Source organism: Pristis pectinata, chromosome 3 (assembly GCF_009764475.1).
Source record: "Pristis pectinata isolate sPriPec2 chromosome 3, sPriPec2.1.pri, whole genome shotgun sequence".
NCBI lineage: Eukaryota > Metazoa > Chordata > Chondrichthyes > Rhinopristiformes > Pristidae > Pristis > Pristis pectinata.
The window spans coordinates 107,537,004-107,559,157 of NC_067407.1; the positions used below are offsets into that span (position 1 = coordinate 107,537,004).

At 41.1% G+C, this 22,154-nt stretch overlaps 1 protein-coding gene across 1 annotated transcript in view; it reads left to right on the plus strand.

Moving 5' to 3' along the window:
* vash2 (vasohibin 2) overlaps window positions 1–22,154 on the plus strand; it is an 86,823-nt gene that overhangs the window by 6,950 nt on the left and 57,719 nt on the right. Inside the window, exons 2-3 of the mRNA XM_052012351.1 lie at window positions 6,476–6,564; window positions 8,013–8,069. Coding sequence (XP_051868311.1) covers window positions 6,476–6,564; window positions 8,013–8,069 — 146 coding nt within the window. The remainder of the gene's footprint in view (window positions 1–6,475; window positions 6,565–8,012; window positions 8,070–22,154) is intronic.

Below are 22,154 nucleotides of genomic sequence, written 5' to 3' on the forward strand. Positions count from 1 at the left end.
TGGGGTGGTGTTACGGGTGTCCATGTTGGAGGGAGGAAGAACGCTGATTTCGGCCCCGGTGTCTACCAGGAAACGTCACCCGGAGTGTCGGTCCCAGAGGAATAGGAGGCTGTTGCTATGGCCAGCCGTCGAAGCCACTAGTGATGGCTGGCCTCGGCGTTTCCCGGGAAGACACATGGTGGGCTGCAGCGGCGCGTGTTCGAACCCCATCTCTGGTGATAAAAACACCAGTGGTCCAAACCCTCGTCCTTGTCCCCCGTGGGCCCCAGCGGCTTCGGTTGTGGGGTCTTGGCCTTGGGCTGTGCGGTCATGGTTAGGCAGATGGAGGCCAATCCCCGCTGTTTACCTTGCCACAGAACGTCCGCCCTGGCCGCGAGCCTGCATGGGTCACTGAAATCTTCAGCCGTGAGGAGGAGGCGAATGTCCTCTGGCAGTTGCTCGAGGAACAACTATTCGAATAGAAGGCACGGCTTATGGCCGTCCATGAGCACCAGCATATTGTTCATCAGCTCGGATGGCTTGCGGTCGCCCAGGCCATCCATGTGCAGGAGCCACGCGGCTCGCTCGCGGCGGGAGAGTCCGAAAGTATGGATTAGGAACATCTTGATCTTAGCGTACCTGTCCTCCATTGGTGGCTGGTGCAGGAAGTCGATAATCTGGCCTGCCGTGTCCTGGTCGAGTGCGCTGATCACGTAGTAGTACTGCGTGGCGTCGGCTGTAATGTCTCTGAGACTGAACTGTACCTCAGCCTGCTCGAACCAAATGTGGGGCTGAGCGGCCCAGGAAGTCGGGAGCTTGAGCGAGACTGCATTGTGCAAGTTGTTGGAATGCATGTCGTGGGTTCCAGATGCCGTCTGGAAGCGTTGGGGTCACCAAACGTAGCCGGACGCAGCGTGTTTCCGAAGAAAAACTCAGAGACGAGGAGGTTGAATTCAAAACACACTTTACTCACTCAGACAAAACGCGCGTGCGCCAAAGTACCCAAGAGCCTCTCCGGGCCCACGTGGGGCAGACGTGACGTAAGGTTCCCGCTGGAAGACCCCTTCCACGGTTCATTCACAATGTGCTCCCGCGCGTCCGCCTGCCCACGGCTGCCGATGGCGGTTCGAGTCCCCTGTGTACGGGGCGCTACAAATGTTAGATAAGAGACCTGTAATCTTACCTAGATGAATAGCAAGGCTAGAGATTGGGAGAGTTTCAGAAGTGCCAACAAATGACCAAGAAAATAGGAGCAGCCATTTTTTGCTCCACCATTCCTCAAGATCATGGTTAATTTTCTACCTCTGCACCATTTTCCTGCACTATCCCCATCTCTCTCAATTCAAATCTACCAATCTTGGTTTTGAATGAACTCGGTGACTCCACTTCTGCAGCCCTCTGTGTAAAGAAGTTTCTCGTTATCCCAGTTCTAAAAGGCTTATCCCTTATTCTGAGACTGTGACCCCTGCTTCTAGATTCCTCAGCTAGGGGAAACATCCTACCTGCATCCAGCGTGTTGAGTCCTGTAGGAATCTTGTAAGTTTCAATGAGGTTTCCTCTGATTCTTCTAAATTCTAGAGAATACAGGCCTCGTCTACTCAGTCTCTCTTCCTGGGGACAACCAGTCAGGTGAATCTTCATTACACTCATTCTATGGTAAGTACATCCCTTTTATTTGAGTAAGGAGTCCAAAACTGTACATAATACCCTGGATGCACTCATGCCAAACCCCTATATAATTCTTCTCTTCTCCTGTAGTCATTTACTCCTGTTCTTGAATCTTCTTTTAATGACTGCCAAAATACTATTTGCCTTCCTAATTTCTTGCTGCACCAGGACGTTGGCTTTCAGTGACGTGTACAAGGCTACTCCAGTTCCCTTTGAACATCAATGTTACCTGATTTATTATCATTTTTTAAAAAATAACTGGTTTTCTGTTTTGTGTGCTGAAATGGGAAAATGTCAGTTTTTTCCACATTATATTGCATCTGCCATGTTCTTGCCCACTCACTTAGCTTGACAATATCCCATTGAACAAAAACAGAAAATGCTAGAAAAACGCAGCAAGTCAGGCAGCATCTGTAAAAAGAGAAACAGTCAATGCTCCGGATCTGCCTCCTTTCATTAGAACTGGGAAAGGGAGAGATACAAATAGGTTATCAGTTGGAGAGAAGGTGGGGGAGGGATGTGTAGAACAAAAGGAGTGTCTGTGATAGGATGAGTTGAAATGCTTTTTATCAGTGACTCAGCCTTGTTTAATGAGGGCTTCTTGAACCACCTTTACATCCTCTTTCTTATTCACAATCACACCTAGTTTTGTATCATCATTAAACTTGGAAATATGACATTTGGTCTCTCAGCCAAATCATTGATACAATAACAGGGTACTTAGCAAATCATAATATGATTAGGTAGGGTCAATATGAAATTATGAAGGGAAAGTCATGTTTGCCCTAGTCTATTGATGATACAAGTATTTAAGGGGAGACTGTTATTTGGATTTTAGAAGGGCACTTGGTAAGATAACTCAAGACCTTGTTACCTTAAAGAAGGGCTCACAGAGTTGGTAGTTAACATATTAGCATGGATAGGAGATTGATTGATTAAAAGACAGAAAACACTCGGAATAAGTGGTTTAATTTTTTGAATGTTATTTCTGCTTCATGCAGAAGCCTTTCCTCAGGCATGATTCTGGGACTACACAAATCTGACCTCCTGAATGAGTCTGTCAAATGTGCGAAATTCCAATTATCTGCTAACAGCCTTGGATATCTTAAAGTATCAAATAATTCTCCCTGCTTCTGGGAGAATACAAAGAATCTATAATAATCAACTGTTTCATTTCTAGGCAGGTTGCCATGTGCTTGTGATGGTTCTAATGCTTCCTCTAGGGTTTCATTTGAGAGCTTTAATGGTAAACTTCTTTTCCCTGGTGACCAATGGAATACAATAGCATCTTTCCTTTTGTCTGTTCTGGAGAGTGGTTGGTCACATGGAACAGTTCGTAAAGTGATACCAACCAATATTACAGAAGCCACAATTAAAAAGAGAAAATGTTGGAAAGATTCAGCAAGTCAGGAAGAATCTGTGGAAAGAGAAGAGTTTCTGGTTGAAAGCCCTTCATCAGAATTGGAAAAGTGAAAAGCAAAAAGTGACTTAATTTTAAGTCAGAGAGAGAGAGAGTGGGGGAGAGACTGATAGGACAGAGGGAATACCTCGGATAGGCGAGGGCTGGGTTGCCATGGTGATGTACTGTTTACAAAGTTGCCTGGTTGATAGATTGATGAGGGAAGTTAAAGAGAGGAAACAAAGGGACACCTAAAAGCATATGGGTTAGGTAAGCCACACATGTTACATGGGAGCCCTGAAACCATCTGCTGCTAACACTGAAAAATGCTCATAGTTCAATACAGAACAGCAGGCAATTTCCAACAAAGTTAGCCAAGATTTGTCACGTTTCTAAAGTCTTGTTTGATTTCTCTTTATTGCATCTGCTAAGCAAGGCGTGCAGATACATGCCCAGTATGTGTCCTAACCATCTGTATGAAAAGTTGCCATTATGAGTTCACTCGTTTATCAACCAGCTTTTCTTTTTCAATTTATTTAGTCTGCTTACTGAATCTGGTTAACCTTGATGAGGAAACGTTAATTGAAGTTGAGGATTTTTTTTCTCACCTGAAACTATGAACGGAAGTTGGGTTAGGCATATTACTGTTTCGCAAGACTATATCTGAACCTTGGTCATTTGTCAAGCTTTTTATCAAATTGGAATTTACTTTGGCTGCATCAGCAGAATGGAATGAAACTGAATTGGCTGCATACACAGCAATACAAGTGAGAGATTTAGTAATATTTTAGATGATGGATATATTCATTCACATCTAATTGAAAATGAATTAATTTTTTAAGGATGAGGAACAAAGCAGCAAATGCTTTAACATCTGGACAGATTTTAGCTACTTCAGCTCAATAAAAATCTGAAATAACCCACAATCAAATTCCATAAAAGAAAATTATAGTAATATTGTTGTGTAGTCAGTTCAAGCCTGCTATAGACACTAAAGTCATAATTTCAGGTTCAACAGAATTTGAGCAAAGAATCAAGCTTCTCTTGTCTATTGCTTTTAATTGTGCAACATTCTCGGCTTTCATTCCATTTTTAAATGCTACTGTGTAATTATGTGAACACTTTCAACTAAGTAAACACAAGGCCAAACCATGTTGAGTGATGGAATGTGATTTGCTTTTCCTTTGGCGCTCTCACCTAGCTTCAGGGGAATTGAGTTCAACCACTTGTTTTTAATGAAACCGAAGTAAGATCGCAAGCAGCTTTCAGCATGGGCAAAGAAATGAATACCATTACTGATTTTTGTTTATAGTTTACCCTATGGTGTGTAATACTAAACACAGCAAAACTTGTAACACAGATTGAATAAATTCCAAGCCCAAAGCATTGCTTCTACTTTTTCTTTTCTATCTTGAACCATTTTTTATTTAAAATATGGTCCTAATCTTGGGGTGTGCTTCCACAGTTGCAGGAAATTATAATTAAATATTCATTATGTGCCTACGTTCCCACACCCAATGTCAAACATGCTCATTTTGTTTTGCAAGGGGAGATGAATAGTAATTGGCAACAAGTAATCTTGCTAACTCTTTATTTTCCTTTCCCTGTGGCCTCCACCCATTTCTCAGACCCAGGACTATTTTGTCAGGCAGATGCACTCTCTCTAAAACCCATAAGCGGTCTCCCCAGATTTATCACATCAGTCTTGGATATTTAAGCCCCCATTTCCCACCCAGGATGCTTTTGGGCGCTCTGCCATTCAGTCTCGGATAAACCCTCAGTTACCTATCTCCACAATAGCATTTAAAGATTCCCTTAGGCAGTTCTGAGGCTTCCTTCTGTGGTTTATATGTATAATCTAAGAATGTAGTTGCTGTGAAAATTCACTGCATGTTACCACTATTGCTCCCTTCGAGGTGTGAATGCAAAAGTTGCATTTATTAAAAAAATTGAAGGGTCTCCATTTCACTCAAGATATGTTTACTTCTGCAATGCAGCAGTAGGCAGAAAAGTGTGGCATATTTCTGTACAGACATCCAACAAGGGTTCTAAGAATGACAGAGATACAGTCGTTGATCTTGAGAGTGCTGGAGGCACTTGTGGTTTCCAAAGGTCACAGATGCACAGATATTGCTCATGCAGGAAGTGCTGATTAAAGGGCAACTCTCTGTGAGTGGAGGAGTTTTTCTTTTGTGCCAAGTCCTTTGGCCATATGCCTTTTCCTTTCTTGCTCTGTCAAATGGAGGACCATTTTTCTTCATGCAGGATATCTTCTGAAATTCATGGTTAATTAGAGGAAATGTGGTGACTGGGATGCCAGTTTCAGCAAGGATACTTAAAGTGTGTTTGCCAGCAAGTTGAGTCACACCCTGCCAGTGACTGCAAGAGATTTGTCTGAACTTCTGCATAACACTTAGTCTGAACCTTCATTTAGCGTTCTTTTGTGGGTAAACCATGCCAATTGTAGTTGAAGGTGCCAAAAGCAAACTTAGGCTTTATATTTCCATTGTAGATGCCAGAAAAACAACAATATCATGCACAAAATTCTTACATCAAAATATCCATCACTTGTCAATGACTGACATTAACTCACTCAATGTGTGCAAAACTAGTTAATGTGACTTTTTTTTGTGCCTGTACAATGCTTTTCTTTTGGATGTTGTACAGTTCAATTCTAGGTCAAAATGTTTCATTTTAAATGTTAACTCTTCAACAAGTCGGCACCCCACAGCTTAAATAGTTCCTCTTGGATCTTGCTTTGTATTCTAAACTTCCTCTTTTCCCAAGATGGAAGGATCCACAATTTCATCTTCTCAAGATCAACACATTCTGATTCTCTTCCTTATCCTGCTAATGCCCTCTCATTGAAGTTGTTTAGAGTTTGATTGGGATCCTGAGGAGTAACTTGGTTCGTAGATTTATAGGAGACATTTCCTAGTGATTGAATATCCTGTGCAACATATTTCACCCAACAACCTAACAATCCAAGAGAGCACTTGTAAATCCGTGTTGACTATGGAACAGGTATACTTAACGATATATTCTATTTGTTACCACTTTAGTAATTTAATAATAGGCCTAATATTGCAATCTCAGAAGCAAAGGAATACTTTGTTATTGGACATAAAATCTCCCCTCCTTTGCATTCAGGGTAATGCATTAGCCACGATGGAAGTTGCTTACCAATCTTTCAATGAAGGTACACTTTCTCTGAATCACATCCAGCCCTGGTATTATTATATGTGATGCTCTACCTTCATGATGTTACTTTTACATTTCATGACTGCCATCATTAGATATGTACAAATTAATGTAATCTGATTGAAGTGTTTGCTGGCCAGATATTTGTCCCTTGGGCCTGCACTGGAGAATATAGGCACTTAATGATTTGTATCTCAACTGTAACATTTGTCTTTTGTTTCCATTCAGCCTCCAGTACCGTTACTGCCAAAATACAAGCAGTCCATGTCAGTGCCAGAATGGCTGCGCACAATACAAAGCTACATGAAGCTTCTGCAGTATCCTTTCTACTGTACTTTAAAGTCAAAGCAACAACCTAGTTTTGATGCTTATCAATGTCAGGAAACAGTGTGTATGCTGTTCCAGGTATTAGGTTTGATGTGCAGTTGATCATGATGTCCTTATTCCAGCCAAAGTTCCAAATTTATTCAATAACTAGTTTCTAATTTTGATGTTGTTATAGACCATTTAGCTAAGATTCTTCTAACTAATTAAAATTGATAATGTTGGATGTTTGCGTGTTCTTTTAATGATATTTGAAAATAATGAACAATTAAATTGTGGTTATTTAGAAATGTTCCATAAGTCTATGTAACAGAGAGTCTGTTGCGACTACTTAATTATTTGTTAAATTGCCCATTACCCTCCCCTTCTCAAAATGATAGAATGATGTATTCATTACAATGGATCTCTTTAAGGGTGTGTTCAGTTTCTTTTTGAACAATCATAGACTCTATGAATACATTTTTTAAAAGCCTAAATGGTAGGAAAAAAGTCAATTAGAAGTACTTATTTGTTAATGTGTAGCTATAAAAATATATGAATACTTTGTGGCAAAGAATGTTTTTCATGCAATTGGACTGTATCACATTTTATAATCTAACAGATGGTTCACTGATTCATTACGAAGGTCCACATTTTTTTTAAAGTTTTCACTTCTTGAATGATTGTCCCAAATGTATCCTCATGTGGTTTAAGCCTTCACTGTACGTTATGATATTTAAAGCACTGTTGATATCAATAACCAACAGCTGACAAAATATATTTTTCTCTTCTAAAGACTAAAGGAAGAATGTGACTGATTTATTACATGACTTTACTTTCTGATACCTAGTAGCTGTACTTGCTGTACATCATTTTCTAAAATTATTTTTAAATTAACAAACTGGCAATTGAGGAAGATGCTTATAATTTTGGTTGCTTGTTACTGAAGAGAAAGCTATTGCACTTGTTTGTATTTGAGCTTTTACTTATTATTCATTAATTTTCTCTTTCAATTCAAAATCCTATTTTGATTTTCCGATTTAATTGGACTATTTTTCTTTCCTGCATCATCTCTATCAAAGGCAGACCTCTACACAGCATTTTTCAGCCAACCATGCAGGGAGAAAGACTAAGGTTTAGCAGAGGACCAGTGTTGGTAGATGAGTTGCATTATTTCAGGCTGTCACAGAGAGAGGCAGCATGGAAACAGGCCCTTCGGCCCTCTGAGTCTGTGTTGACCAGCAACTACCCATTTATGCTAATCCTACATTCTCATCAACTCCCACCCCCTCCACTTGAGCTTCTACCACTCACCAGTCCATTAAGATCATGATACAATTTGTGGAATAGTTTTGATGAGACGTAACTGAAAAAGAAGCTTAAATAATCTTTGGTACTTGAAATCTATCTCTCTAGAACCTGGGCACAGTTTATGCCATTTCCTTAGCTTAATAAATGACAGATACAATCACACTGGAACTCAGTTCTTTGAGATTAAGAAAATCAGACCTTTGAGCTGGTAAGTGCCACGTTCTTCTGCTGGGAATCAGAATTCAGTACAGTTTTGAAGCTTGAAAAGACTTCAGTGATAAGTGCAATACTTAAAATTTATTTTTACCTGTGTACAAAAAAAACTATGTTTCAATCAGAATTGTTAAAGTGCACTGTTTAGAAATTAGATCAAATGGCACTGTTTCTGTGTGGTTTATGCACCAACTTGCATGAAAAATAAATTGCGAAAGATAATTAGGCTCCAGCCCGGAGCTGTGAGCCCCACTTGGGGTAGGTTTCCTTTTATGTTATTTACTTAATTGTGATCTTCCACCTTCAAACCAACCCACCATTCACCCCCTCTTCCTTGTCTAATTTGAATCATGCACACCATACTCAGTCACCAAGCCCCCATCCTTTCCCACATCAACCAGCAATCAGGGGCATTGCTGCCCCTCACCACCCCCCCCCCCACCTCCCAGTCCCAACTACCAGCAGTGTTAGAAGCAGCCAACCCTTGCACGAACTTTATCTGCACCCCATTCCGCCACAACCTGCCAACTACAGCTTTCCATCTATAAATTTCCCTTCAATCCCCTTCCTCATTCACATGGCCTCTTTCCCCAGACCCCTGTCAATTCCCAATACTTGCTTAATTCCCTCTGTGTGCTCTGCACTGGGGTAGCCCACCAAGGAAAGGTATTCCTCAGTGTGAGGCTGATTCATTAATGCCAAAGTCCTTGCACCTTAGCCACCATTGGATTTCCATGCATCAAGCCCATAAGTAAAACAAATGCTGGTCAGCGACGTACATTTCCTGTAGGCAACAAACAAAATCCAGTTCCCTTTCACTTGCTATACTCAAATAGATTCTCAATAAATAGATTTAAATCTAAAACATTTATTGGATTTTAGCAATGTGGATATCTTCACATGGACTTGTAACTTGTTTTTCCCACAGTAATTGATTTCTGAATGCACGGCTGGCAAAACCAGAGACGTGGTTGAGTGCAAGCTTTGCTGCATAAATTACCTCTCACAATGGTTTTGTTCACCAACATGTTCTGGCATGTTCTTGTCTAAAGGGTTCTGTTTTCATTGCAGCTACAACTGTTTCTACATGAATGCTATGCCAAATGGAAAATCAATCTAATAGACCCTTGCAAAAATTAATCTAGGTTAAGATTTGCTTTAGCTATCCAGACCTTTTTGTGTTTTAATTTTCAATGTGGGTACTAATTATTTTGAAAATGTAAAGCTGAAAGTGAAACCCTTGTTTTTTTAAAATGGAATTTGTGAATAATTAATAATTGTACAGTACTTGTTGAATTTCTTTGTACATGCAGACACTTAGGAATGAATGCTGTCTTCAGATGAAGCAAGTTGGAGTGCAAGGCATAATTGACATGAGTATAATTCTGTCCCCATTTTAAAGCTATACATTACTCTTCAAAGTAGCTGCAAACATGATAATGTTAATATAGCATTATTGAAATTAGTGATTTCTCAACAGTAGAATCAAAGAAAATTCACAACAAAAAGGAGATAATGTTCATGCTGGTTGAAAGAGCTGTGTGGCTTAATTTGACCTTGCAGTATTTCATGCCCCTGCTAGTCACAGCTCTCAAGTGCACATCCACTATGATGAGAATTTCTGCCTCTACCAACCTTTCAGACCAGGGTGTTCTGGAGCCTCGCTATCCTCTGGGTGAAATGTTATTTCCTCAACCCCCTGCCATTTACTTTAAATCTCTGCCCCCTACTTGGACTCACAAGTTGTTCCTGTCTATTATATCCAGGCCCCTAAAGTCAGGAGAGCTGGGGAAAAAAAGGACTGCAGATACTGGAATCTAGATAAAAACATGATGATGCTGGAGGAACTCGGCAGGCCAGGCAGCACCCGTGGGGAAAAGCAGGCGGTCAATGTTTCGTGTCGGGACTCTTCTTCAGGACTGAAGATAGGAAAAGGGGGAAGCCCATATGGTCCCTCCTATATATTGTTACACATGTCCACCACTGGTACAGAATTATTGAATACAAAAGGTTTACACAATTGTGACAAAGAATGGAGGGGGAAGAAATTGTATGCAGAGGCAAGGTTTTTAAGATGCAATAGATAATGTTTATTCCTTCACATTCAGTAAAATAAAATCACTAAAATTCCAATGAAGGCAGTATAATGTGACATATTGTGTTACTTATCACTATCCAAAAGCAAATAAATATCCTTCTGCCTTGAGTAGGAATTAGAAGATAAGAGAAGTGATAGTGCACACGTCTGACAGGATGTGGTTAGTGGTGTCTATCAGGCATTAGACTTGGCATTTCACCCTAGTTATAAATGACTGGTTAAAAACATGGAACAGTACAGCACAATGACAGGCACCTTGGTCCATGATGTCTGTGCCGACCATGATGCTAATTTAAACTGCACATCTGCCTGCACATTGTCCATACCTCTCTATCCCCTGCTTGTTCATGTGCCTGTCTAAATGCCTCTTCAACATTGCTATTGCATCTGCTTCCACCGCCTCCCCTGGCAGTGTGTTCAAGGCACCTTTTGCTTCTCTGCCTTTTTTAAAAAAAAATTTGCCAAGTAAATCCCTCTTATCTCACCACCTCAACTAGCACTCACCAAAGAGCTGACCTTGTACCCACCTCCATGGGCAATCTCCAACCATGTTTGTATGGAACGACGTGTTGGCACATAGATGAAGGAAGACACCAATGTGCCAGACAGAAACAATAAACTAACATTGGCCTATAAATTCATAGTATCAATTAAGTATACGATTAGAACAATAATATTAAAAAATTGTAATCTTAGGGCTAATTGTAATCTTTTAAATCATTTTGCTATCCTAATGTTAGTAATATACTAATATTAAATACCATAATAGCATAATATTATGTTGCAACTATAATTTACATTTCAGTTAAGTTGATAAACGTCTGTCATTAGTCAGCTAGCTGAAAATGAACTAATATTTATTATTGCACAACTAGAATGCAAAGCGTCAGAAAATATGAAATACCGACATCTTGATAAGTAAAACATAACTGGGACAGAGAAGCAGCCTCCCAGGGATTATGGATTGGTGATAGGATTTTAATTCTTTCCTGCTGGCACAATCTCCTGCTGAGATCACAGAACCATTCCTAGTATGATGACCTGTTTCGTGCCTGAGGGTCAAAGGTTTAGTTATTTTTCAATCTAGTTCATGTGTCAGATTAATTCATAAATGCATGCATTGCTGTTACTTTGATTTTTTTCAGCCATCAGATAGATAATGTACTTTCACAGGCGTTTTGTATTACATAGACCTTTAATCATTGAGAAACAATGGAAACCTGTCATTTTATTGCCTGATGACTTTGAAGGGAAGAGTCTGCTTCATCACAGAATCATCTTCATCTGCTAACTTTGGGTGTGTTTGTTAGAAAAGTTGTAGCACAAGTTTTGTATGGAACAAAAGGTGCTTTCTTGTGCTAATGCACATCAAATAATCATCACTTTTAACTAATTTTTTACTGTCTTATTTAATGTGTGTGTGTGTAAATATATACATTTAGCAGTTTTATGACACTTCAACATTTATCATAAATAGATGAGCAGAGAGAGTTTGAGCTGCCTGGTAAATTGCATCATTGCTATTTTAAAAATGTGATAAATTATATGTTTATTAACTCCTGAATAATGATTAACCAATGTTGCATTTCCTGTGTTTTAAATAAACACATTATGCTTTATCTCCACAGCGAAAACTTAATTAAACCATTTCTCTTGGTAGAGGGACAGAAAAACAGATGGATTTAACAAACATGCTCAAGTGTTTTAAAGAAGGAGAAGATCCTGAGAGGCAGGATTTATGAACATTTGGAAAGGTATAATATGATTAGGAATAGTCAGCATGGCTTTGTCAAGGGCAGGTCCTGTTTTACGAGCCTGACTGAATTTTTTGAGGATGTGACTAAACACATCGATGAAGGGAGAGCAGTAGATGTAGTGTATATGGATTTCACCAAGGCATTTGATAAGGTACCTCATGGAATGCTTATTGAGAAAGTAAGGAGGCATGGGATCCAAGGGGACATTGCAGTGTGGATCCAGAACTGGCTGGCCCACAGAAGGCAAAGAGTGGTTGTTGAAGGGTTGTATTCTGCATGGAGGTCTGTGACCAGTGGTGTACCTCAGGGACCTGTTCTGGGACCCTTACTCTTCGTGATTTTTATAAACGACCTGGATGAGGAAGTGGAGGGATGGGTTAGTAAGTTTGCAGGTGACACAAAGGTTGGAGGTGTTGTAGATAGTGTGGAGGGCTGTCAGAGGTGACAGCGGGACATAGATAGGATGCAAAGCTGGGCTGAGAAGTGGCAGGTGGAGTTCAACCCGGATAAGTGTGACGTGGTTCATTTTGGTAGGTCAAATATGATGGCAGAGTATAGTATGAATGGTAGGCAGTGTGGAGGATCAGAGGGATCTTGGGGTCTGAGTCCATAGGATGCTCAAAGCAGCTGCACAGGTTGACTCTGTGGTTAAGAAGGCATATGGTGTATTGTCCTTCATCAACCATGGAATTGAATTTAGGAGCCGAGAGGTAATGCTGCAGCTATATAGGACCCTGGTCAGACCCCACCTGGAATACTGTGCTCAGTTCTGGTCACCTCACTACAGGAAGGATGTGGAAGCCATAGAAAGGGTGCAGAGGAGATTTACAAGGATGCTGCCTAGATTGTGGAGCATTCCTTATGAAAGCAGGTTGAGGGAACTTGGCCTTTTCTCCTTGGAGCAATGGTATAGAGGTATATAAGGTATATAAGATGGTATATAAGATGATGAGAGGCATTGATCGGGTAGATAGTCAGAGGCTTTTTCCTAGGGCTGAAATGGTTGCCACAAGAGGACATAGGTTTAAGGTGCTGGGGAGTAGGTATAGGGTAGATGTCAGGGGTAAGTTTTTTACTCAGAGAGTGGTGAGTATGTGGAATGGGCTGCTGGCAACGGTGGTGGCGGTGGATACGATAGGGTCTTTTAAGAGACTTTTGGATAGGTACATGGAGCTAAGAAAAATAGAGGGCTATGGGTCTCTTAGGTAGGGACATGTTCGGCACAGCTTTGTGGGCTGAAGGGCCTGAATTGTGCTGTAGGTTTTCTATGTTTCTATGTCTAGAATGGCAGAAGAATGTGTACAATAAATTCTTATTCAAATTATCCTAATCTAAGTGACGAAGCACAAAATAAGCCATTATCTGCTCGGACAACAGGATCTCTGACCTTCCTGGTGCATTCCTACCATAATTCTAGGAGGGCGGTACCAGATACATCAGACCATGGACTGTGCCTGAACATACTTAGCAATATAAGAAGCCAAGTGGACCAAGCAGCATTTTCCTGATTGTCAACTTCAAGTAATGCATTGGCAGCTAGTAGGCCAAATAAATCCCAAACATGTCCGTCTGCCCAATGACAGAAGTAGAGTTGTCTGACCGTCCAGACCTAGATTATTGTCTGGAATTCAGGAGAAATAGGCTCTTTTGCAGTGGGTGGTCAATGAATGATCTTGGGTAAACTTCCCCTTCCCTGTTTCAACACTATATTTTGCAGCACAAGTTCCTGAAAGTGGAAACTGGGAGACTAGTGTACAGGCTTGCAACTTTACGTTTTCTTAAGCAAATTTATATTTCCTTAACCAATCAGATAGAAGGATTGTGAAATTGACAGCATAATGACTGAGGAGGAAGTGCATGTAGGAAATTAGACTGCAATCACAAGAGCAGGTAGAAAAAGGAAAATAAAGAGTGGGAAAGAAAGTGGTTTGAGAGAAAGCAAATTGGTGACAAAATTTTACACTTTTATGATCCTCATTAACAATTAAAAGCTAAAGGAATGGGACTCCACACATAGAATGCCAGTTAACTGGAGTAATTTTCACTTTTCACATTGTTACTTATTTATTACAGCAGAGCAAAAGGCCATTCAATCCATCAGGTCAATGCTTGCTCCCAGCAGAGCAAGCCCATCAGTCTCATTCTCCTTTTCCCTGCACTTATTCCTTCTCATATGTGCATCAGTTACTCTTTTGGTTCTTTTCCCAGTTAGCAATACCGAGGGTGATTTGCAGTAGTCGTTTAACCTGCCAGCACATCTTTCGGATGTGAGAGGAAACCAGAGCACTCAACCGAAACTTGCATGGTTATGAGGCAAATGTATAATCTTCACATAGATGGTGCTTGAGAGTTGGGATTGAACACTGAGGTAGCAGTGCTAACAGCCATGCCTTCCCTCTCTGTCGTTGTACTGATAAGCAGGTACTGAGGCTAAACTAAACAATGCTTAACTTTCTGTGGCAAATTTAGTTTGTGTCTACCACACACATTTGCATTAAATTGAGGAACACACTTTGATGAAACTGGCATGAAATATCATTTTCTTGAGGTTACCAGGTGGCATATTTTGGACAACAGGATTTTTATTTCTCTTTTTAAGCATGCAACTTCCTTGTTTGAGGTTACTGTTATTACCATTAAATAATGGTGTATGCCATGAGCCTCACCATTATCTGATGCACATTAGAACCATAGAAGAACCATAGAAAAACTACAGCACAGAAAACAGGCCATTCGGCCCTTCTAGTCTGTGCTGAAACATTATTCGGCTAGTCTCATTTACCTGCCACCAGCCCATACCCCTCCAGACCTCTCTCGTCCATGTATCTATCCGATTTACTCTTAAAAGTTAAGAGCGAGCCCGCATTTACCACATCAGATGGCAGCCCATTCCACACTCCCACCACTCTGTGAAGAAGTTCCCTCTAATGTTCCCCCTAAACCTTTTCCCCTTCACCCTAAAGCCATGTCCTCTTGTACTTATCTCTCTTAATCTAGGTGGAAAGAGCCTACTTGCATTAACCCTGTCTATGCCCCTCATCATTTTATAAACCTCTATCATATCTCCCCTCATTCTTCTCCGCTCCAAGGAATGAAGTCCTAACATGCTCAATCTTTCCTTATAACTCAACTCCTGAAGACTCGGCAACATTCTTGTAAATCTCCTCTGCACTCTTTCAATCTTACTGACATCCCTCCTGTAGTTTGGTGACCAGAACTGCACACAATATTCTAAATTTGGTCTCACCAATGACTTATACAACCTCACCAAAACATTCCAACTCCTATACTCAATACCTTGATTTATGAATGCCGGGATGCCAAAAGTCTTTTTTACAACCCTGTCTACTTGTGACTCTACTTTCAAGGAATTATGTATCTGAACTCCCAGATCCCTTTGTTCCTCCGCACTCCTCAGTGCCCTACCATTTACTGTGTATGTCCTCCCTTGATTTGTCCTTCCAAAATGCAACACCTCACACTTGTCTGCATTAAATTCCATCTGCCATTTTCTGGACCATTTTTCCATTTGCAAGCTTTGAAAGCCTTCCTCACTGTCCACTGCACCTCCAATCTTAGTGTCATCTGCAAACTTACTAATCCAATTTACCACATTATCGTCTAGATCATTGATATAGACAACAAACAACAATGGCCCCAACACAGATCCCTGAGGCACACCACTAGTCACAGGCCTCCAATCTGAGAAACAACCATCCACAACCACTCTCTGTCTTCTCCCACTCAGCCAATTTCGAATCCAGTTTACAACCTTTTCATGGATACCCATTGACTGAACCTTCTGAACTAATCTCCCATGTGGGACCTTGTCAAAGGCCTTACTAAAGTCCATGTAGACAACATCCACAGCCTTACCTTCATCTACTTTCTTAGTGACCTCCTCAAAAAAACTCCACAAGATTCGTTAAACACAATCTACCACGCACAAAGCCATGCTGACTATCCTTAATCAACCCTTGGCTGTCCAAATACTTATATGTCCTATCTCTCACAACACCTTCCAATAATTTACCCCCTACTGATGTCAGGCTCACTGGCCTGTGATTACCCGGTTTACTCTTCGAGCCTTTCTTAAACAATGGAACAACATGAGCTACCCTCCAGTCCTCTGGCACTGCACCCGTGGCTAAGGACATTTTAAATGTATCTGCCAGGGCCCCTGCAATTTCTACACTAGTTTCTCTTAAGGTCCGAGGGAATATCTTGTCAGGCCCTGGGGATTTATCTACCTTTTTTCGCTGTAAAGCATCAAGTACCTCCTCCTTTTTAATCTCTATATGTTCCATGACCCTACTGCTTGTTTCCCTTCCTTCCATATCCACGATGCCAGTTTCCTGAGTAAATACTGATGCAAAAAAACTGTTTAAGACCTCCCTCATCTCCTGAGGCTCCACGCATATACGACCACTCTGATCTTCTAGGGGACCAATTCTGTCTCTTACTATCCTTTTGCTCTTAATATACCTGTAGAAACCCTCTGGGTTTACCTTCACATTATCTGCCAAAGCAGCCTCATGTCTTCTTTTTGCCTTCCCGATTTCCTTTTTTAGTATTTTCTTACATTTCCTATACTCTTCAAGTACCTCATCCGTTCCTAGTTGCCTATACCTGCTATACACCTCTCTCTTTTTCTTAACCAGCTCACCAATATCCCCTGAAAACCAAGGTTCCCTATGCTTGTTACCCTTGCCTTTAATCCAGACAGGAACATACAAACTCTGCACTCTCAAAATTTCATCTTTGAAGGCTTTCCATTTACTGAGCACATCCTTGCCAGAAAATAACTTATCCCAATCCACCCTACCTAGATCCTCTCTCATTTCCACAAAATTGGCCTTTCTCCAATTTAGAACCTCCACTTGAGGACCAGACCTATCCTTATCCATAATTATCTTGAAACTAATTGCATTATGGTCACTGGACCCAAAATGCTCACCTACACATACTTCTGTCACCTGATCTTTTTTTGTCCATTTTTGTCACTTTTATGCAGCATGCCCTGTGCTAGAGCCATTTCATTTGGGCAAGGATCCCCACTCCTTCAGCAAGCCAGCAATTGAGATATGCAATTGACCCAAGGCTCTGCAAACTTGAGCAATGCCTGTGCCAGGGGTTCCGGCTGGATGAATCCCAGCCCTTGCACTCAATGGCACCACTGTTCTTGGAACTATGGTAATGATAAATTTGGCCTAGAATGTAAAATGCACGATTTTTAATTTGACTCTATGATTAAATAAACACTTTCCTTGATGTCGAGCCAAAGTCAAAATTAACCCTATGTCTTTAAATACTGCATTCTGACAAAATTGTGCACATTTAAGTAGACTACAGAATTTATCCAATACAATAGCATAATACCTATGGTACTATTGTGATAATTGGTTGATTGGCTATTGTGTATTGGTCTATTATTGTCACATGTACTGAGGTACAGTGAAAAACTCGTCTTGCATACCGTTCATACAGATCAATTCATTACACAGTGCATTGAGGTAGTACAGGGTAAGAACAATAACAGAATACAGAGTAAAGTGTCACAGCTACAGGGAAGTGCAGGTAGACAATAAGGTGCAAGGTCATAACAAGATAGGTTGTGAGATCAAGAGTCCATCTCATTGTATAAGGTCGATGCCGTTCAATAGTCTTATCACAGTGGGATAGAAGCTGTCCTTGAGCCTGGTGGTATGTATCCTCAGGCTCCTGTATCTTCTGCCTGATGGGAGAGAGGAGAAGAGAGAATGACCCAGGTGGGTGGGGTCTTTGATTACGCTGGCTGCTTCACCAAGGCAGCGAGAGGTACAGACAGTCCATGGAGGAGATTCTGGTTTCCATGATGTACTGGGCTGTGTCCACAACTCTCTGCAGTTTCTTGCAGTCCTGGGCAGAGCAGTTGCCATTCCAAGCCGTGATGCATCCAGATAGGATGCTTTCTATGGTGCATCGAAAAAAAATTGGTGTGTGTCAAAGGGGACATGCCAAATTTCTTTAGCCTTCTGAGGAAGTAAAGGCACTGGTGAGCTTTCTTGGTCATGGCATCTACGTGGTTGGACCAGGACAGGCTATTGGTGATGTTCACACCAAGGAACTTGAAGCTCTCAACCCTCTTGACCTCGGCACCGTTGATGTAGACGGGTGCATGTACACCACCCCCTTTCCTGAAGTCAATGACTAGCTCTTTTGTTTTGCTGACACTGAGGGAAAGGTTGTTGTCATGACACCATGTCACTGAGATCTCTATCTCCTTCCTGTACCCCAACTCATCGTTATTTGAGATACAGTCTACTACGGTGGTATCATCTGCAAACTTGTAGATGGAGTTAGAGCAGAATTTGACCATGCAGTCATGAGTATATAGGGAGTAGAGTAGAGAGCTGAGGATGCAGCCTTGTGGGGCACCAGTGTTGAGAATAATCGTGCCGGAGATGTTGCTGCCTGTCCTTACTGATTGCGGTCTGTTGGTCAGAAAGTCAAGGATCCAGTTGCAGAGGGAGGTGTTGAGTCCCAGGTCTTGGAGTTTGGTGATGAGTTTGCTAGGAATTATAGTATTGAAGGCGGAGCTGTAGTCAATAAATAATAATCTAATGTAGGTGTCTTTACTGTCCAGATGCTCCAGAGATGAACCTAGGGCCAGGGAGATGGCGTCCACTGCAGACCTGTTACGGCGATAGGCGAATTGCAGTGGGTGGAGGTTTTCTGGGAGGCTGGAGTTGACGTGTGCCATGACCAGCCTCTCAAAGCACTTCATGATGGTGGACGTCAGAGCCACCAGTCGGTATTCATTAAGGCACCTTACCTTGTTTTTCTTGTGTACTGGGATGATGGTGTTCTTCTTAAAACAGGTGGGAACCTCAGATTGAAGCAGGGAGAGGTTAAATATGTCCGCAAATACCCCCGCCAGTTGATCAGCACAATATCTGAGGACATGTCCAGGGATACCATCCCGGCCAGATGCTTTCCGTGGGTTCTCTCTCTGGAAGACTGATCTTGCGTCCTTGACGGTGACCCCGGGTTCAGTTGCATTGGAGGCTGTCAGGCTGGGTGGTGACAATCCACTCCCCTGCTGTTCACAATGTGCATAGAATGCATTAAGCTCATCAAGAAGGGATGCGCTGTTGTTGACTATGCTGCCTGACTTTGATTTGTAGCCCATTATAGCATGTAAGCCCTGCCACAACTGAAGGCTGGTCTGGGACTCTATTTTGAACTGGTATTGTCTCTTTTGTTCCTGATAGCTTTTCGGTGGTCCTATCTCAATTTCTTGTAAAGGTCAAGGTCACCTGATTGGAATGCAGCAGTCCTCAGGTATGAACAGGTTTTTCAGGATGTTGTGCGCTAAATTTAAGTTGCAACATCTCAAGAATGTAAGTCTAGTTGTTAAGTAAACAGAGATTAAAGTCTTGTTTAATTGCAATTATCTTAGAAATTTTGTGAATTAGAATGAGCATACTGGTCTCAGACAGCAGTTTGCAAGCGTGTGATATTTTAAGCATGTTTTGCACCTCTGACAAATTGTGATTTATTATTTTTCTTGCCTGGATGTACATAATGTTGGCGAGATGCATTTATAGCCTATCTCTAGCTGTCAATCTACGTGGTGTTGGGGGGGTGGGGGGAGTCAGTAGTTGTAGCAATTATAATTTTAAAAAGCTGTAGACGCTGAAAATGTGAAATAAATACAGAAATAGTGGAAACACTTGGCAGGTCTGTGTAAAGAGAAATGGAATTAATATTTCAGGTCAAAGATCCTTTATCAGTGTTTTTAATTTTTATAAATTGTAGCAACATCCTTCCATCTGAGAGCTGCATAGGATTCTTCAATGTCTGCGGGCCCAACATAAACAATTTTTGCATCTGATCAGGACTAAAAATCAACCAACCAAGCAGCCATCAAACAGAGAACATGTTGTTACTACTGACACTGTTCCGGTAAATAAAGGGCTCTCTGAGATCACTTCTATGTAAACATGTATGTTTTAACAGTGAGTCTTGATGCAATATCTCATGAAAGTCAATGTGGTGGGCCAAATAGTGTCAACTCTGGCCAGTGGTTCCTGTGGGAATGGCTGGTGATCAGTTGCTTCCAGTTTTTAAGACCTCGACAATGCAGACCACCAATAGTCTGAGGTATGCTGAATAATGGTGTATTCAATGTGGGTTCTAACAGCAGAGCCAGATTGTGCAGTCATCTTTTGTTCTTGTAAGATTGGAGAGCTTATTTATTTGAATGAAAATTATTGGCCTAGAAAGTAGGAGGAGAAAAGTAAATTATTTATTTTACTAATTTCTTAATGTTTCAATGTTTTTAATTTTATTGAGACACAGATTACAGATGCTGGAATCTGGAGCAACACACAGTACTGAAGGAATTCAGCGGGTCAGGCAACACCTGACCCACTGATTTCCTCCAGTGCTTTGTGTGTTTGTGATTTTATTGTTAAAACATTTATTTTAATTCCTTAGTTATGTACCAACTTTGAACAATCCCATAATCTGTGTTAGAGCTACCTCAGCTTTTTAAAAAAAAATTACTCTTTTGTGCTTTTTCCCAGTATTCCTCTTGATTGCCTCCATTTTATGACAAAGGATTTGCCTTGTGTACTTGTCCTTACATTGGCGAGGATACAGTGGCAGAGATCAGTGGACACAATGATAGTATGAATGCTCTGCAGCTGCCATGTCCAGCTGTAGCTAATGCACTCAGAATTCTGCAAGCCACTGTCTGCCCTGCAAACTGTAAAGATCACTTGCAAGGCCAGCATTTATTGCCCACCATTAGTAGCTCTCTGGGCCATTTCAGAGAGCAGTTACAAATGTAATTCTGTTGAAGGGTCCTGGACCAGAAATGTTAACTTTTTCTCTTTCCATGGATGCTGTCTGACTTCCTGAGTGTTTCCAGCATTTTTGTTTTATTTTAGATTTCTAGCATCAGCAGTTTTAAATTTTTTTTCACCAAGCTTCTGGAATTGCACACGGCATTGCCCAGAGCCATTGGATTTCCTTCACTGCAGAATATTGGTGAATCAGATGACTTTTTTTTAATGTCAATCTGCTTTATGCTAATTATCACTAGTTCTGGCATTTTTTTCCCGATTTATTTAAATTTAGATTCTCCAGTTCATCAGGATCAATTGTCCAGGTCTCTGGATACTAGTCCTGTAGCTTAATCATTTCTGTAGCCAATAGCTGTACTGGAAGGGCAAGTATGTGCATTGATTCAGTGGAAATTCTCATTCAGCAAGACCCTGAAACTGCTCTGGAATCTGTATCTTGTAACTTTGGCATCCCTTGTAATACCTTTCCTCTCTGCACAGGATGGGGTGGGAGGTGCTTGATGGGGTGGTCCCATATGGCTGCTTCTGCACATTTGTACCTTCTCACCCTTGTCATACAATTTGTTTTCCAGGTCAGAGAGCTTTCAAAGAACTTCATTACAACTTCACACAGCAACATTTAAATTCATCAGGTTATTTTATAGTGATAATAATTTGGTATTAACTGGGTTTCCTGTCAGATTACTAATTTTCCTTGATCTCTCTGGAGAAAGGTGCAAATCACCTTCACTGGTGGCCAGGGCTGACAGAGGCTTTTAAGATTTCTGTGTGTAAACTGCTAAAAATTGATGTCACATAAGGAAAACCATTTCATTAAACAGTGACTGCTATGCATTTTTGACCTCCCTTGCCAGGGTCTCCAAGCACTATTGGTGCATTGACTGAGATATGCATCTTAATGTTGGTGGCTTTCCACTGTAGTCTAAACCTGGGCAGAAGTTCCAAGTATGTGCATTTCAGCATTTGCAAAAGATATTGTTCCAGAGGCTTCTTGGCCTTGTATTAAATTGCAATATGTAAAGACATTATCATGCTCAAGTGAATGGAATACAGAATGTATTAACTATAACCCCTTGCACCTTTACAGCTTGCTGTGCCTCCTAACTTAGTGTATCTGCAGACTTGCTACATAACTATTGGCCGTCAACTAAGACCATTATGCATGGTGAAGAGTTAAGGCTCTGAAATATATTCCTAATAAACATTGCTTGTCATCTTCTGCTAATCATATACATTTCCCTACTGTCTTCAACTTCTCAATTACTGCCAACCCATACTCTCTGACTACCCATATGCAATGGAGAGGGTGCAGAGGAGATTTTGTTCAGGATGTTGCCTGGGATGGAGAAGAGACTGGATAGGCTGTGTTTGTT